Source organism: Aphelocoma coerulescens, chromosome 1 (genome assembly GCF_041296385.1).
Source record: "Aphelocoma coerulescens isolate FSJ_1873_10779 chromosome 1, UR_Acoe_1.0, whole genome shotgun sequence".
NCBI classification, from domain to species: Eukaryota; Metazoa; Chordata; class Aves; order Passeriformes; family Corvidae; genus Aphelocoma; species Aphelocoma coerulescens.
The window spans coordinates 38,812,364-38,829,447 of NC_091013.1; the positions used below are offsets into that span (position 1 = coordinate 38,812,364).

General features: G+C 40.0%; 1 protein-coding gene across 5 annotated transcripts in view; it reads left to right on the forward strand.

The window, feature by feature from the left end:
• The window catches only part of FGF14 (fibroblast growth factor 14), a 387,765-nt gene that overhangs the window by 142,929 nt on the left and 227,752 nt on the right, over positions 1-17,084 (forward strand). For 2 of the 5 annotated variants that reach the window (XM_069007766.1, XM_069007748.1), the window contains exon 1: positions 15,000-15,248. The exons of 2 other annotated variants lie outside the window; for them this stretch is intronic. In XM_069007766.1, coding sequence (XP_068863867.1) covers positions 15,173-15,248 — 76 coding nt within the window. In that variant the 5' untranslated portion in view covers positions 15,000-15,172. Of the gene's footprint in view, positions 1-14,999; positions 15,249-17,084 lie in introns of those variants that run through there. One more of the 5 variants, XM_069007758.1, reaches the window with a different exon arrangement.

Consider the following 17,084-nt stretch of genomic DNA (forward strand, 5'->3'; position numbering starts at 1 on the left):
AGATTAACTCACTTGAACTTGGTTGGCTTGCTTTTACTTTGTCCTTTTTCCTTCTCAACCAAGTATTTCTCAATTTTACCTGATACAATCAATCCTTCCATCTACGGTATTACCTAGTGTTTAAGGATTACAGACAACCCAAACTCTAGCAGAATCAGTGAATTGAAGAACAGTCTCTTCGATATCATATCTCTCACTGGAAATATCTGAGGGTAATTTTAGGTGATAAACTGTAGATCTGCTTAAAGTAGGCACTGCATCACTGTGGAGTAACTCTCTGATGTGAATATTTCTGAACTTTGCAGGGTTCTGAAACACACATCTTTTCTAAGCACATCTTGTCTAAGACTGATTTATAGCCAGCTCCAGGCAAGGAAAATGTAATATTTATATTGCCTCTGGAGCAGCCCAAAAGTGAAATTAACTCTCATGACCAAAGACTTGTGGCATGTTTCTGGGTACTGTATTGTAACAGTGGAGGTGTGCTTTCTCCAGTCATCCACCTATTCCAGCCCTTGGACAGATCTTCACAAGTTATTGAAAGACACTTCTGAAAGATAATCCCGTAGCCTGTATCATTCACTATGAAAGGCCTCCTGCCTAGGCTCTATACCTTCATGGTTTTGGACAGTTCTTCTCCCTGCCAAAACCTCCTGAATATGCCCTTTAAGTGAACTTTTTCTTTTGTTTTGCACCTCTGACTGCATCATTCACCTCTGTTATTTCCTGAGAGAAATAAGCACTTAAATCTTTCTATTAGGTAGTTTTAAAATCAGATGGATAAATCATGAGTTATTGCAGAATGTTAACTTTTGACTTCTTAATAGTTTACAGTTTTCACAGCTCCTCTAAGAAATTAGAATTCAGAAGCAAGAAGGGATACTTTGTGACTGATTAATTTCTTGATTCTCTTAGAGCCTGATGCATGGATTGCTCATCAATTTTATGGGGTAATGTATCATGCCACTTATAAATATGTCATTATCTTCTTTATGCAAACACGTGTATCAGAAATACAGCAGTTAAATGCATGTGGGATTTATATTTCCCCAGGAAAAAGTAAAACTTCAGACTCATTATAGCATCCCTAGACCCAGTTGGCTGGCATACCAAGCATCACCTGATTTGCTGAGAGCTTCTTACAGGTTCAGGGTGGCAGTAAATGTATCCTAGTCAGGGTGTTAGGCAAGTATTTGGCTTGGTCACAGGCAAATTAATGTTTTTCTTATTTTTTATGAGAATTTCTTGCCTTTGTCCCTTTTACTGTGTGATAAAAGTTGAATTAATACATGAGGAAAAAGTAATGCTTTACTTGTAGGGCTTGTTTAAACAAGCAAGAGCCATGCAAATGATGTGAACATTCTTGTTATTTTCAACTTTTTAGTGCTACTAATTTTCATCCCAAATATTCAGTAAATATATGTTTAATCAAAACCAGAGGTATAGATAGAGATTTATAAATGGAGATTTTAGCAAAGAAGACTGGAAAAACCTTTCCTTTTTTTGGAAAACCAATAATTTCAAGGGATATTATTGATTATGATAGTTATCTTTATGGACCTACCATCTCAGAAACTATCAGAAAGTATCAAGTGCTAGGAATTTATAGGAAAATAACAGAAAACTGTAAAAGAACAAAGTGTATGTGTACAGGTCTGTGGCTCACTCCTATCTTGAACACCAAATTGTTCATATTCCCTCTTGTCAAAAAGGTCATGTTGCAGAAAAGGAAATATTCAGGAAAAACCAATGAACAGTCAAAGGCAGGGAACAGCCTCCCCTACAAGCTGTGACTTGGGGGGCTGGCCATATGTATTTGGTTCCCATGGCAAAGTTTCGGTAGCAGGGCAAAGTGCAGAGGTGGCTTCTCTGAGGAGATGCCAGAAGGTTCCCCTGTGTCTGATAGAGCCAATGCCAGCTGGCTCCAACACAGCCTTGCCACTGAGCCCATTTGTGATGATGGTAGAGATTCTGGGATAATGTATTTCTGGAAGGGCAGAAACTGCTGGGAAACAGCACCTGGGAAAGAACTGTGAGAATATGTGAGAGAAGCAGCTGTGAAGACATCAAGAATGTGAGGGAGGAGGTGCTCCAGGCACCAGAGAAAAGATTCCCCTGCAGCCCATGGTGCAGCCCATGGTGAGCCCCTGCACTCCATGGAGGTCCATGGTGGAGCAGATATCTGGAGGACCCCATGTCAGAGAAGGTGGGGTACCCAAAGAAGACTCTGACTCCATGGGAAGATCATGCTGGAGCAGGGTCCTGGAAGGACCTGTGGACCCATGGAGAGAAAACCCATGGTCAAGCAGGTTTTCTGGCAGGACTTGTGACCCTAAGGGGAGCCCTCACTGGAGCAGCCTGTTCCTGAAGGACAGCACCCAGTGGAAGGGGTTCACTAAGAAATGCAGCCTGTGGGAAGCAGTTCATGAAGGACTGTATCCCATGGGAGTGCCCCCATACTTGAAGAGTGGGAGGAGGAAGGAGCAGCAGAGACAATGCATAAGGAATTGACCGAAACCCCCATTCCCTGTCTCCCTACTCTGCTCACAGGGAAGAAAGTAGTGACGTCTGGAGGGAAGCTAAGCCTGGGAAAAAAAGGGAGAGGGGGAGAAGGAGTTTTTAGATTTTATCTTATTTCTTGCTATCTTACTGTGTTTAATTGTCTATAAATTAAATTAATTTCTCTAAGTCAATTAAAGTTTTTCCCATGACAAAAACTGAAGTGTGATCTCTCCCTGTCCTTATTGCTACCCATAAGCCTTTTTTTTCAGTTTTCTCCCCTGTCCTTTTTAGGGGGAAGGAAATGATAGAGCAGCTTGGCGAGCACCCAACAGCCAGCCAAGGTTAACCCACAGCAGATGACACAAACAGATGACATGGAGATGGGGAACATGGAGGATACAGGCATATAATAATTCTAAAATCATGAATGCCATGGCAAAAGGAGACACTGCATGCTGCCTCTTCAAATACAAGAACTAGGGGAATGAAATTAATCTGAGAAGCCCATTACAAAACAGAAAAAAAGAGAAATTTCTTCATGGGATTGGAATCAGAACCAAGGAGCTTGCTGATAAGCAGTGTTGTGAGTGATTAAAGGTTACACGGTCTCTAGGAGGAAATGGACAAGTGCTTGGAAGAAGTATCTTTTGGGAGTTAGTAACCCAGAAATCACATTAGGCTCTGTAAATCATCCAAGTGGAAAACATATGGAAGCTAGGAAAGTACTCAGGGGAATCATGTTCAGGTAATGTTATGGATGGGGCTCTGAGCAACCTGATCGAGTCCTTGCCCATGGCAGAGTTGTATTAGGTGGTCTTTAAAGGTTCCTCCAACCGACATCATTCTGTGCTTCTGTGTGGTTGTGCCTGTTTTTACTCTCATCAAGCAGGTGGCTACAGCCATTGGTAGAAATAGAATACAATACCAGATGAATCCTTAGACTTACAGAATACTGATATTTTTAAGAGGAAATACAAGAATGAAACTTATAGATAGCTATAGTTAGACAAGATGTATCTCGCTCAGATTTCTGAGAGGAAAAGTCCAATGTGCATAGTTCAGGGGAGAGAAAGGGGATGAATATTCTTCCTGGTATCAGCTCTGACATCCCCTTTGCCCATACAAGCAAACATCTGGGTACAAATGGTGAGTAATATCACTTTGAAAGCACTGCTCTGAAAAGGCTGTAGAAATGTTGAGAAGTACAATCTTTCAGCATACTGAGAATAGGAGCAAAATACAGCACGCAAAAAAGTATCTCTCCACTAGGTAATTTCTAGTAAATTTTCTTCAAAGTTCAGGTCATTTAGGTAAACCTGCACCAATGAAAGGAACAAGCAGTTTAGAGGCAGACACTCCAACACATGAAAGGAAAGACATTAAAATTACCTCAAAGACTGCGAACAGCCTGTTTCCAGGCAGGTATTTTGGGGCTATTTATTACAGTATTTTTATTTTGTTTTGAATGATATCATACTCTTTTCTTGTAACCTGTTGTATTCAATCTTCCATTGAATTAACAATCCAAAATTAGTGTCTGAAGGAGTGTGCTGTGAGGGACATGGGAGCTGAAATTCTTACACCACAGCCTAAACTATTATTTAAAGTATTGACAAATAGATTAGTCATATTCTTTTTGATGAAGATGAAATTATATCTATATTTCTTAAAATATAAGTGTTCTTTCATCAATTTTTATGAATTTTCCTTATATAGAATCAGAGAACAATTTAGGTTGGAAAAGACTTGTAAGGTCATTGGGTCCAACCATAAAGTTAATCCTGCCAATTCCACCGCTAAACCATATCCCTAAGTGCCACATCTTCATGCCTTTTACATACCGCCAGGGATGGTGACTCCACCACTTCCCTGGTCAGCCTGTTCCAGTGCTTGATGACTCTTTGATGCAGAAATTTTTCCTAATATCCAATCTAAACCTCTTCGGGCCCGACTTGAGGCCATTTCCTTTTGTCCTGTCACTTCTTACCTGGGAGAAGGGACGGACCCCCACCCTACAATCCCCTGTCAGGTAGTTGTAGAGAATGATAAGGTGCCACTCCTAGTCTCTTTTTCTCCAGGCTAAACAACACTGGTTCCCTCAGCTGCTCCTCATAAGACTTGTGCTCTAGACCCTTCACCACCTCTGTTGTTTTTCTTTGTGTATGCAAATCTATCTATCATCTAACCAGCTTTGAAAAACTCAGCTTGCATTTACCCTTTCCAAGTATTTTGACAGCTTTGTACAGAAAGGTTACTCGCTACTGCTGGTAAGTACTGATTTCATCCCTGATTTCTCTTAGAACAGCTTACCATATACTAGAGGGTTTTTGCAGTTTACTACCCATCACTTTAAAGTGAACAGAAGTCAGAGGTATGATACAATAAAAATATGTAAAATCTGCCGGGGTTCATGAAAACTTCATTTTTCTTAGGTTTGATGCAGCTTCATCCTTCTGAGGGATGCCTTCTTGTTTCTAATAACCTCCCTAACCTGCTGTTCAGTCCTCATGACTTTTCCACCCTTTCTAAAAACACTTTTAAAAAAATCTGTGGTATGCATTCATCAGTGTTGCTCATTCAACAATCTCCACACTGACTGTCAGGTTTTAATTCTCTTAGCTGCTCATTTTAAACAAGTTTCATTGTCTTTGTGTGTCTCTGCCTCCTGAAATAGAGAAAAATTGTGGTGTATCTCTTTGGCTTTTTTTCTCGTGTAAGGACAGGGTTTATCATGATTGACACGTGCAGTTTTGATCCAAGTCACGTGTGATAGGGAGAACAAGCTTAAGAGCAGTTCCAGTTAAGAACCGGTTTGTGGGCTGCCTTCACAGCTGCTTCAGGATGTACTTATCGACGGTCTTGTAAAAATGTGATCTCTGTGTCATGTACCAGTGTGAATCTTCCTAAGGGTACTATTCTCCCATTTCCTCCCCTTTCTGCCTCCAATCTCCCATGGGATAGCAGTTAGTACTGCCATCCTACCTAGGTGGTCACTAATGTCTTATGCTCTTCCTATTTAGGCCTTGAATTTTGGTCTCTAAGGACATTGAAGCCCTTGATCAGGTAGATAGTTTGTCTGTTTTGATTTTTATCAAACTGTGCTTCTCCAGTCCAGTAAATGTTGGGAGGATGAGTGTAGACATGAGAACATGAGACAGGAAGGCAGCAGCAACAGCTGTCAGGGAAAGGGGTTCTTGCTCCAGGAATATGCCCAGATTTTCTCTACAGTCAGAGAAGCAAGAGGAGGTCTGCTAAAGACCATTTAATCCTACATTCTTTAAAATAGGACTAGCCAGTCTATTCTTAAACTTAGATGGGCTGTTTCTCAGTTATTTTTCCAATTACAAAATATACATTTGAGTTCTTTCTAATGAGGGATTTAAGTGCCTAAAGTATGTCTTCAGGGAATAAAGGTCTGTGATGTAGACTGATTGGTTTGCTCTCCTTCCTCCTGCTGAAAGTGGTCCAATTAAATCTTTTCATTTCTGAGGACAGAGGTCCTTAGCTGGTAGGACTCACAAGAGGAGGGCAACAGAAACGGGACACATTTTTTCCTGTGCTTGGTCTAAGGACTTATTTTTATATGAAAGAGTTAATGAGTAAGTGAAATCCTTGGAATAGAGATTGTTTGCCAATAAAGCAACTTTACTCCTTAACTCTCTCGGGCTTCCACCAGTTCTGCTTAGGCTTGGAAGCACAGTTCCAGGTGCCTAAAGGGACTTTGAAATCCAGATTTTGAGGACTAAAAGTTTTACTCTTTTCAGGGAGAATGGAACACTTCTTTACATAAAGAGAGATAGATAAATGAGGATGGGAAAAATAGGATGAGAGTTGTATTTTTATGCCTGATGCTTATAGAAGAACTTAATTCCCCTTAAGTAGCTCAGAAGAGATATGCTAGTAATTTAAGAGGTACATACCAGTTAAATGGATTCAGCAATAGAAATACTGGTTTTGTGTAACATATAAAGCTTAATAATTAAGTGATTAATTCAAGACTGTTTGTGTGAGACAGTAAGCTTTCTGTGCCATTCCATTTGAAAAGGTGCAGGCACTAAACCATCTCTGGTTTGAAGGTGAGTAAAGCTATGGCACCCCATGACAGCTGATGAACACCCTATAAGTACATAAAACATGTTTCAGCAGCTGCTGTGATTTAGGAAATTTAAAATCAACTTATGAAAGTTGAAAATACAAATTTTTTGTTAATGTTTCAAATAATATATGTCTTTGCAAGTGGTGGTCAATTTCAAATTTAGTAGACATTCCACAGAATAGTAGTATTACTGTCTGAATTGTTCGATGCTAGGCTAGAAGTAGGTCCTCGTGGACCTTCTTCCTAAGAACAGAGTGTGCTGTTTTGTTCTGGATCTTTTTTATGACTGTACTCAGAGGAAGCACTTAATGGGTGGCAATTCGCAGATTTGAAGTCAATTTTCGGTGTACATGACACTGTGGACATCACAGGGATTTAAATTATTACCTTTAAAGAAAGGAAAAGTAGAATGTCTTCTAGTACTTTTATTTAGCAACAATATTAAGCTTCCACTGGTAGGTGTGTTCCTGTTTAACAACCCAGTGAAGCTGCTTAAACTGACAACTTGCACTGAATAACCCCAGCCAGAATTATTCTTATCTGCAATATCATGTATCAAAGCATTTATATTCTTTTGTTCCATTTCATATAATGTAAATTTTCATTCTGAAGTGTCTGGGCAGCTTTCTGGAGTTCAGAAAGTATTGTGACTAGCATCCATCATATCTATTCTTGCATCTACCCCTTATGGGAAAAATGAAAATAGTGGACATGCTTTGAGTTTATAAATGAAGTCAAAGCTGAAAATAGCTTTTGTACATATTTTTGCCCTTTTGTTATTCAGGAAATGTATTCCAAACACTTTGCCCTGGAGAAAATAATGCCTCTAGTGCAGATGAGCCTTACCCTCACCGCAGAAAATTTCAGCATGTCAGAGTAACACTGCTGTTGGCAACGTTGCTAATGTTGGCCTTTCACTTATCCTTGCTTGAAACAATGATGTACTTAAAGACAATAACTGAGTCCTTGGGCAAGAATAAATACTGTACAGAGAGCTGGTTCAGGAAGCAGAGGACAGTTTTGCTTCCCAAACAGTAGAAAATGATATTTGAAGGAGGTGCTATAGCATTTTGAGCTTAGCGTTTTCCAAGTGCTGAAGGTCATAAAACCAAATCTGCTGTGTTACCTCACTCAGCTCTGAATTCTTCATAAGATAATATGGTCACTGCCCACTGGCGTGAAATGGAGGACTTCATGTCACTGAAGAAGAGCAATGTGGCTGACAGACTGATGCCACTACTGGGTGCCTCCAGCAAAAAGATTATTTCAGGCTGACTTTTAGGTGTATCCTGATATAACAGCAGCTCTAATACCATACGTTGGCTGAACAGAAATACTAACAAGCCAAGAAACAAGATCAAGCTTTTTCCTGGCTAGAGGAATTGCTTTTCTGGTATAAGTAACTCGCAGCAGCCTGGCCATTAAAACTAGCATAAGGTTAGTCTGTCACCTTCCCATATCCTGCACATGATCTAAATAAACAAATAAATAATGCCCCTCCAAATACCCAAGAATTAATCTCTCCAATAAATTTTTTTCTCCTAAGCTGTGTATGTGTTAGTTTTAACCCTGTGGGAGTTGCTTTTCTATAACCATGTCTGGAATTTGGCCCTTAATAGTGACTGAGTCTTCACTCTGTAATGTAGGTCAAGAGAAGAAATTAAATGATGACATTGTGCTTGCTTGCTGTGGCATCCCCCAGGAGTTGGTGTGGTCCCTACTGATTGCCTTGAATCATTAATCAAAGGGAAACGGCATTGCACAGCCTACAATATATTCTCAGCAGGCACATGCATTGATGATGCTGCACCATGAAAAAGACTTAATTGCATTGACAGTACATTTTTTTCACAGTTTAGAGTGTTTATCAAAATTGTGCTTGTAGCATCTAAAAATACTGTAATTAATGCAGCTTTTGGCCTCTTCACACAGTTTTCTTTTTAGTTTCTTCTGTTAAAGAAGACAGCTGTTTGCTAGGAAAACAAATTCATCTCTTTTCCTTCTCTCTCTCGCCTCCTGTTTTTGTATTTGAGTGCATCAGTAGGAGGCTCACAGTTTGTTGTAAATGTTCATTCACAGTTTCTGCAGATTCCTACATTCATATTCACAAAGGCAGAATATTTCAAGATGTCCTTCATGTCAAGTTACTGCTACTTCACATCAGACATGAGGAATACAAAATATAGGCATTGCTTCCAAAGGCAAAGCAACTCAAACCAAAAAAAACCCAAACAACAAAGTACAAAACCCACTGTCCTCGAGGAGAATGTGGCAATTTGGATCAGCCATTTCTTCATTGTTAAATTGTTTCCTTTCACTGCTGACCTAAGGGTGGCTTGTGGGTGTTAATATGCAGACTATATTGTAGAACAAGGAAAGCAGCCCTTCTTTGATAGTATAAAGCATCTGCAAGATGCTCCTCCAAGGGGAGGCAGATGCTGGTGAGAAGGTTTGTGACACTACTAGGCAGCTGTTCTTTGGCTTCTGGGCAGACCAGAAGTGTTTTCCCTTTTCCTCTTAAATATTCAGGCTGTGAGAGCAGGAAAGGACACAAAAGCATGACACATAGTTTGGGTCAACACCATGAGCTGTTGCTCCTATGCTGCGCAACGTGTGCGTGCGGGGACCTGCAACCCCATGAGAAAGCCAACCTGGTTAGTGGTGAGCAGACTGGGAGTAAGGGAGCAGCATCTGCCCTCCTGTGCAGAGAGCAGCAAGAGCAAAGGGAATTTGTACTGGAAAGAGATCTGGGTTAAAAAAGACACTGGGGAAAAAAATATCTGTTTGAGCATTAACAAAAAAGAGATTTAACATCTGTTTTGCCCACACCTCTTCTGAAAAATAGTATTATCATGACTCATTTTTGTCATCCATCTGCTACCATTAACTACTGTAAAGTGCTCTGTTGCTTCAAACATCCTCATCAGGTTTTAAAATGTTTCAGTTCTACATGTTGCCTTGTAAATCTTGTATTACAGTGAAGAAGACTGTGTATGTAGAAGAGCTTTGCAATTTCACTGAAATGACTATTATTACCTTATAGATGGCAATGGTAAAGCTCAAGTGGAGCAGTATATGAAATCCTAAGGTTAAATAATGGATTTTACCCTACTATTATAGTGGACTTTATATTTCTGCTGCTGATGTAGGACTTGAACTTCTATTAAAACAGGAGCCTATTGAACATCTTTATCACTGTCTGGCATAAAAGCCTGCACTGTGTTCATACACAATGTGAAGGTTCAAGATCAGAGACTAAGTGGAAGTATCTTGAGTTTATCAAATGCTTTCTACTCTGTGAATAAAGATATCTGGAGTCAAGCTGCCCTTACACTGCTAGCTGGTGGTGCATGTGAGATTGGGTTTCACAACTGATAGCAGAACCAGAAATGGTCACGTGGTGAAGTCTGCACTTAAGCCTATAAGCACCACGAGGTGAATTAATCAGGAAAACATACAAAGCAATCAATAATAAATTAAATATAATTAAAGAATAAACATTGATATAGTTAACAGAGAAAATTAATGAAAATCAAATGTATTTTAAGTAATCAAGATTTTAATGAAGGTTCATTTAAACCATTTTTTCTCCTTCAGTACATTAAAGTAGTGTTTTGTATGGGATGGAAGAGCTTGAAAAATTCTGCATGGTTGTCTTCAAGGATATTTATTGAGCAGACAGATTTTTTTAGGCTCCTGGTTGCTATAATCTTCCAGAGTAATTTGAGTTTAATGTATTTGGAAAAGATCAGATCGCTTTCTTTTCCAGTACAAACTTTGCTTTTGGAAGTGCTGTTTCACAGATTAGATTAAACTTAATGCATTTAAAATTTGAGGTTTAAAAGCACTGAAGAAACAAGGTGTCCCTAGAATAGAAGATGCAGGTTTTGCTGGCAGTTCTTTTAATTTCATTCATCACCAAGACAGCATTAAAGTGCAGTGGTTACGTCATTGCTATTAAAATTACATGAGGGGTGAAGAAACACAGACCCAACATTCTGCACCTGATCACAGATCAACTGTTGAAATCACCAGTGGCCTTTACATTTTAAGATCTTTTTTCTTGCATTATGTGGAGAATAATGGGTCTAGCTTATTAATTTTCCTTTGTCCGTGATTTGGAAAATGACAGAAAAAATTATTTTGTAACAGAAAACTACTTTCTGCTTTCCCAAAGCATGGTACTGTAAAGTGTGGGATGAATAGGAAAGAGTCCTCCCTTTGCATCAAGCTGCTGAGGCTTTTCCAGCCTTTCAAAGAGGCTGTCATTACAGATGAGAATACTGACATATGAAAGCCCTCTTACCTGCTGATGCAGGGAGGTGCGGAGTGACTTCTCTCTTCCCCAGCCATGCCCAGCTGCCTTCACTTCTTAGCAGAGACACCCTTAACCTTCAGCTTAGCAGAGAAAGAAAAATGCAGAAAGGGAAACATTGGTCATTAAAGCTTACTCTAAAAAAGCACATGGAATTTTGAATAAGTAGCACCTTTTTACCTAGTTGTCTGTCATCATCCTGTTTCACTGTGTCCCCAGACAGGGGAAGTGAGGCAAGCCCAGGGCACCACGGGTACCTTCAGAAAGCTGCCCACAGCCCATGAGGGTCTGCCATGCTGAGAGCAAATGCTCTGCTTGCAGCCCAGTGCCGGGGCACCTGCAATTGCCCTGACCCACAGCATGAACAGTCATGTCTCTCCTCTTTTCCCCCACTCACACGGGGTAAATGTCTTCCATGGCGCAGCCACAGGGATGCTATGATGCCATCTCACGGCAACCGTGTATTCCTGGCTCTATTATCACTTTCTTAAAGAAGCGAGTGTCAAAGACATCACTAAAGGAGAAGGAAATGATGGGTGGGGTCAGCCCGAAAGAGAAACTGCAGTTTGCAGTCCCTTCGCTGGTCCAGCAGTTTACAGAGCCTTTGAGAAAGATTATCAACTTTAATGAAAATACAGGGTTAAACCAGTAATTTAAGTTCAACTGTCACTTTAATATTACTCCTAGCTTGCTCCATTTAAACTGCCTTTTGTTCTGTGCTATTTTAAAAACTTAGTAATTTCAAATGCTAAAATACAGGTGCTATTACTGATTTTTTAAGCTGTTCAGTTACACTAACATTGCAATTCTTAAAATATTCCAGCCTAATTTTGCCACTGAGATGAAGTTTGGGTTGTAACTCCACAGGAATCAGCTCTGGAAAAGCAGAAACCAGGGTAGATTGCAAGCAGTTCCTATCAAGCAGCCATTCAGATAACTGCAGCGCCAACTGCTTTACAAAAAGCCAAATTGTTATTTTCAATAACTGATTCCTGCCCACGATGTTTGCTGGTATCAACATCTAAAAAGTCATCCATGGCTGATGATTATTATACTGAAAAGGATATGGAAAACCTGATTTTTTTTCAGGGTGTATGCACTTTGAAAAAAAGAGTTTTAAACAATTTACTGTATAATTTTTTTTCCTGCTCTTAAACACAGAAGAATAATTTAGGGAGATATTTCAGTTGTCAGTAGATTTCAAATGTTGTTAAGGGTTTTTATTCCTTGTATAAATCATACATTGAACTCCTTTAGCAGTCACATAAGTTATGGGCAGTGCTGAATGCTCTATCTCTTGTTCCTTACTAGCCTAATACATAATTTTGTGTATGAACAACACACAAACATCCCCAGTTGTAAGAAATGTAAAGTTTTTTAACAAAACCAAAGGACATTTACTACAGCATCTATGATATTTTGCTTTTCCTTTACTCATGGATTAATTTTTCACACATTCAGGTGATGTGAAATGTCTTGGCATACTGGAATACTGTAATTGTGAAACTCAGGGAATTCATGTGAAGTCATATTGCTTCCCTTGAAATATGGAAACAAACTTACACCAGCCCTCCTTTCTAGGGAAAAGGGAAAGAAAACCACACCCAAGAACAGACCAAGCTTAAAAAAGTAGATTTCTAGGTCCATGACTGAAAGCTGCTTTTGTTCTTGTACTTCTGTGGCCATGGGTTTTGGCAGCCTAACAGCACAAGGTGCTGTTTGTGGAGCGACAGTGTTTACTGCCCTGAAAACCAGGCTCAAGATCCTTTCATCACTCTTTGATACACTGGTTAATTATATAAGCTGGGTCATTGAACTAGTACTCCATAACCACTGGACTAATAATAGTGGGTCACAACTCTTTCTCATCCTCACTTGGACATTCATGTGGTTTCTGTGTTTCTGGATACTAACATAAATGTATTAATCATTCTACAGTAATCTATCTTGAGCATATCCGTACAAACTTCTCTTGCCACTCATCCCTGGGGTGTTTCAAGTGGTGCTTTCACTGCCACTCACCACTGTGTAACCAAGATCACTACAGGGCTTTCTGTTGCTGCATTACCCCTGTACAAACAATTATTACTGAGATCCAGAATAAGACTATTTTCTAAGCAGAGATCATTACTTAAAGTGTCATTTTTCTCCTGTCTTGCTGAATACAACACCATCACCCCTCCCCAAAGACTTGCCAAGCTATGTTGTGTGTCTCAGGCACCCAGTGTGTTTCAAGACATCAGTAACAGCACCAAACTCTCTCAACCTGCTAGAACCACTCATTACATCTATACTAGGATTGGTGCCATAAGTATCTCCTGGCTAACTATACCTTAATGTCCTCTCCCAATGGGTTGAGCAAGTGGTCCTGCCCAATCTTAAAGTCTAAACATTCCTCAGATAGTGGAGCTGCAAGTGTTGCTTTCATATTGCTGGAGATCTCCTGCTCTTGGTTTCAAGGCTTGACTCTTGAGATCTTCTCTTTGATTTCTAGCATACATTTTTGCCAACCTATGCACGAAGGTGGTTAGTGGTTTCTTACTCATTTGGCTGTATATTCTCCCGGGCACTCAATTTTTAATTTGAAACTCAATTATTCTAATTCCAATGCCATCTTCGTGGCTCATGCAGCATGCTTAGAAAAATAAAAATGCAAAAAAACCCTCTGTGCCATCCTGCAGTCAAGCTCCATACACAGAACTGCAGGGGTCCATCTTTACTTTACAGGGGCCTTGCTTGTATATCTTCAGGGTCTGTATTAGCAAGCATTAAAACTGCTTGTATCTTTTGTACATATTTGCCTTCCCCTTTTTATTAGGTTCCCTGGGCTCTCCTCCCTCCTGGAGAGTATACCCCTCCCTGCCAACCTGCCCTTCTGAATCCAGACTGTTTATGTTAGCAGGGTTCAGAGGACCCATAATCGTGTGCAAGGGATGAGTGAATCCTCCAGCGCTAGTTTTGGATGTTAGCTCACCATAACTGGACTCCCTCTGGCACCCATCTGATAACCACAGACAATAGTTGCTTTAACATGTGACTCTGGACTCATATGGCTTTCCTTCTGTCAAACAAAGCCCTATAGACACCATTTCCAGCTGCTTTAACACATTTCAACTCTGTATGCAGTTCATTCGTCATTGTTGGTGTTTCTTGTGGGTTGCGCATGAACCATTTTGTGGCTGCACAGGCTGTTTCAGGCAGGTGATTTTGATCTGCATTGGTCAGCTGGGGGTGATTTGTTTTCACAAGGAGCAGTACCAGGTGGACAGGGATCATTCCAAACCCCTCTGTGTTAGTCATCAAGACCCTGCTTTGCTCGCTGTCCTGTAGCTTGTACTGCTCTACCCATTTTATGTTATTTCTGTGTAAGCATCTCGGTTATCTTCATGTAAGAGTTGTGATCCTCACCTTCCCATCTCCTATACTGTTTTCTCCAGCAGCACTTGTAACAGTTACCTTAGCCTTAGCCAACTCAATTTTCTTTTTTCCCCACACGTTGTGATATCTGAAGCTTCTTTCTTTGGTCTTTCCTCCCACCCTTACCGTCCTCTCCTAGCAGCAGGTTTTAGCCCTTCTGCAGCAAAGGTATACATTCTCCAGCCTTGTACTCCCCAGCATGATCCCCACAGCGTTTTTTTTCCTCCCCTAATGCCCTGCTCTTATCTTCACATTGCTCTCACTAGCTGCCCAACATTCCTCCAGCCCAGGCCACCCTCCCTGTTAACTCCTCCCTTCCCATAAACAATCCACTCTTTCCAAGACTCAGAAACCTACATAGCTTTACTTAAAAGACTCTTAAAAGGCTCACATGTCTATGGGTGAGGATACAAACGTACTGCCTGTTCTTCTACCGTAAAAGCCATGGTAGTCTCTCTCCTTCAAAGGCCATGGCTGTACTCACTGCTGGATTTGAAAAGTCCTTCACCGTCCTGCTTGGCATACATGACACGGGTTATGACCTTTTTACCAACTTGGTATTTGAATGTTCTTGCTTCCTGTGTGTGACAGTGATACAATTTCTATTTCTGCTCCACTCAGGCTCCCACATTCTTGCTCTTATAGCCTTGGTTGTTGAGTTCTCCTCATTCTCTACCAACCTCTTACATGAAGAAAGGTGCCTTTTGGTGTTTCCAGGACTCATCTGGTGCAGAGTGGATGAAAAAGAACAGGACTGTTTTTTTATTTCTTTTACTGAACAAAATTGAAAGAAACAATTGCTAGCATTTGTGTTGTGCTAGGCATTTTTGGGGGTTACATTCATGTGTTTCAATTTGCACAAAGCCTCAGGGCGGAGACAATTAAAGAAGAAACAATTTTCGACTGGAATCGCACATGGTAGGCAAGCTCTTTTGTGCAGTGCTCATTGTGGTGTCCATGTACTGTCCTTCATATTGCTCTTCATACTGCTCTGTATACTTACCTTCATATCGCTCTTTATATAGTGCTGTTTCACAGGAAAACATCTTTTATGTAGTCTGATCAAGCTGGTGTTTTGGCAGTTTTCATGTAGTTATGCATATGCAACTATATTATGTATAGGTGAAATGCTGTTTTGTGAGGTGGCCTTAGTTTTGCAGCAACTTTCCAACCTACTCATATCTCAAAGCATTTAGTTCCACTAATCCTTTAAGATCCCAGGAGCCCATAGCAGCTGCATTCTGCAGTGGAAATAGTCGTGGTCAGCAGCAGTAACCAGGATTTCCTGTGCTGGACATTGTCCACCTGCAGTAAAAATTAAATGGAACTGAAGTGGTTTGTGGGCTCTTTTAGCTGCATCATGAAAACTGTAATTGTATTCTTCATTTAAAGCTTTTGAATATTAACAAATCTGTCAAGACATTAAAACTACTATGGAGTTTCATTAATTCTTTCTTTAGCAAGGAAAAGCTTGGGGTGGAAACTATAAGTAAAATGGCACTGAAGTAAGAAGAAAAAAGTTTGTTTTACTTCAAGTTTTGTTGCGAAGCTTTACTTTAATGAATCTGGAGAGGGGTTGTCTATTGTTTGTTAGTCCTATAACCAGCCCTACAGGGGGCCTGCTCATGAGCATTGGCTACACAAAAGTAAATTTCATCATGTTTTTTATCTTGTCTGTGTGCAGTTTCCCATTCAGTTTTATCAAGATTGAGCAAACCTATGGAATTAGTGAATTGAACATAATTTCCCATGTATGGAAGCAGTTTCAGGTTTTTATTACTTGCCATCACAATCATCTTTGGCTTACTCTTAGCAAATATCCTCTGCAATGCGCTGGTTTTCAGCTGCTCCTAACAGATTTAAAATTGTCAAGACAGTGTTTTCTGTTCTCTTGCTGCCAGTTTTGACAAGGAATTTGCTTTGTATTTTACACGTGCTTTGGTCAGCCAAACTGATTTTCTCTCTCCCCATTTTTTTCCTATTGTTGACAAATGTGCAGTTCTGGAAGCTCAAGCCTATTCCACACCCTTTTCCCACTTGCAACTGAAATATCAGGCATAACTCACCAGAGATTTTTCCTTGCAGGTTTGCTTTGTAGGACCCCGAGGAGTGTTGCTGGTATTTGTGGGTGGAATAAACTGCAGTGCATGTCCCAGTTTACCAGAGCTTTCTGATATATGGTGGTTAAACTTCACCAGTTAATGCAATTTGATTTGGGAATTCCAAAGTAATAGGGAGATTGTTACAAATCAGATAACTTGGTCATGTTAACCAGCTACAGATTTGTTAAAAAAATATTAGAAAATGGAAGATTTTGTAGATGAAAATGGTAATTAAAAAATAGCACAGATAGAAATCAGTGTGTTTTACTCCATAACTGTTTAATACTGGCTAATCTGTGAGGGTAGACATTTAAAATTCTTAGGATCAGGAATGATGTAGTACTACTAATGGAGAAGCTGTTAACGAGGAATCTCCTTTCTTTTGAGAGAAAAGAGAAAGACTAGAGATAGAAAAGGTTAATAAAGCACATTCCTTATGAATTCCCTGTGCTCCTTGCCTTAATATCCCTGCTGCTCAAGACAAAATGCCTTTTCCTTCTGAGGCTTCTTTATGGAGGTTAATATTACAAGGTTAAAAGGAGCCTTGTGAATGGGCACAAAGATGTCACAAGGAATAGGAGAGTTTTTATTACTTTTAAAATTTCTGTCTTTTGTGGGAAGAGATTCACATGTGGTTTGCATGGTTTGCCTT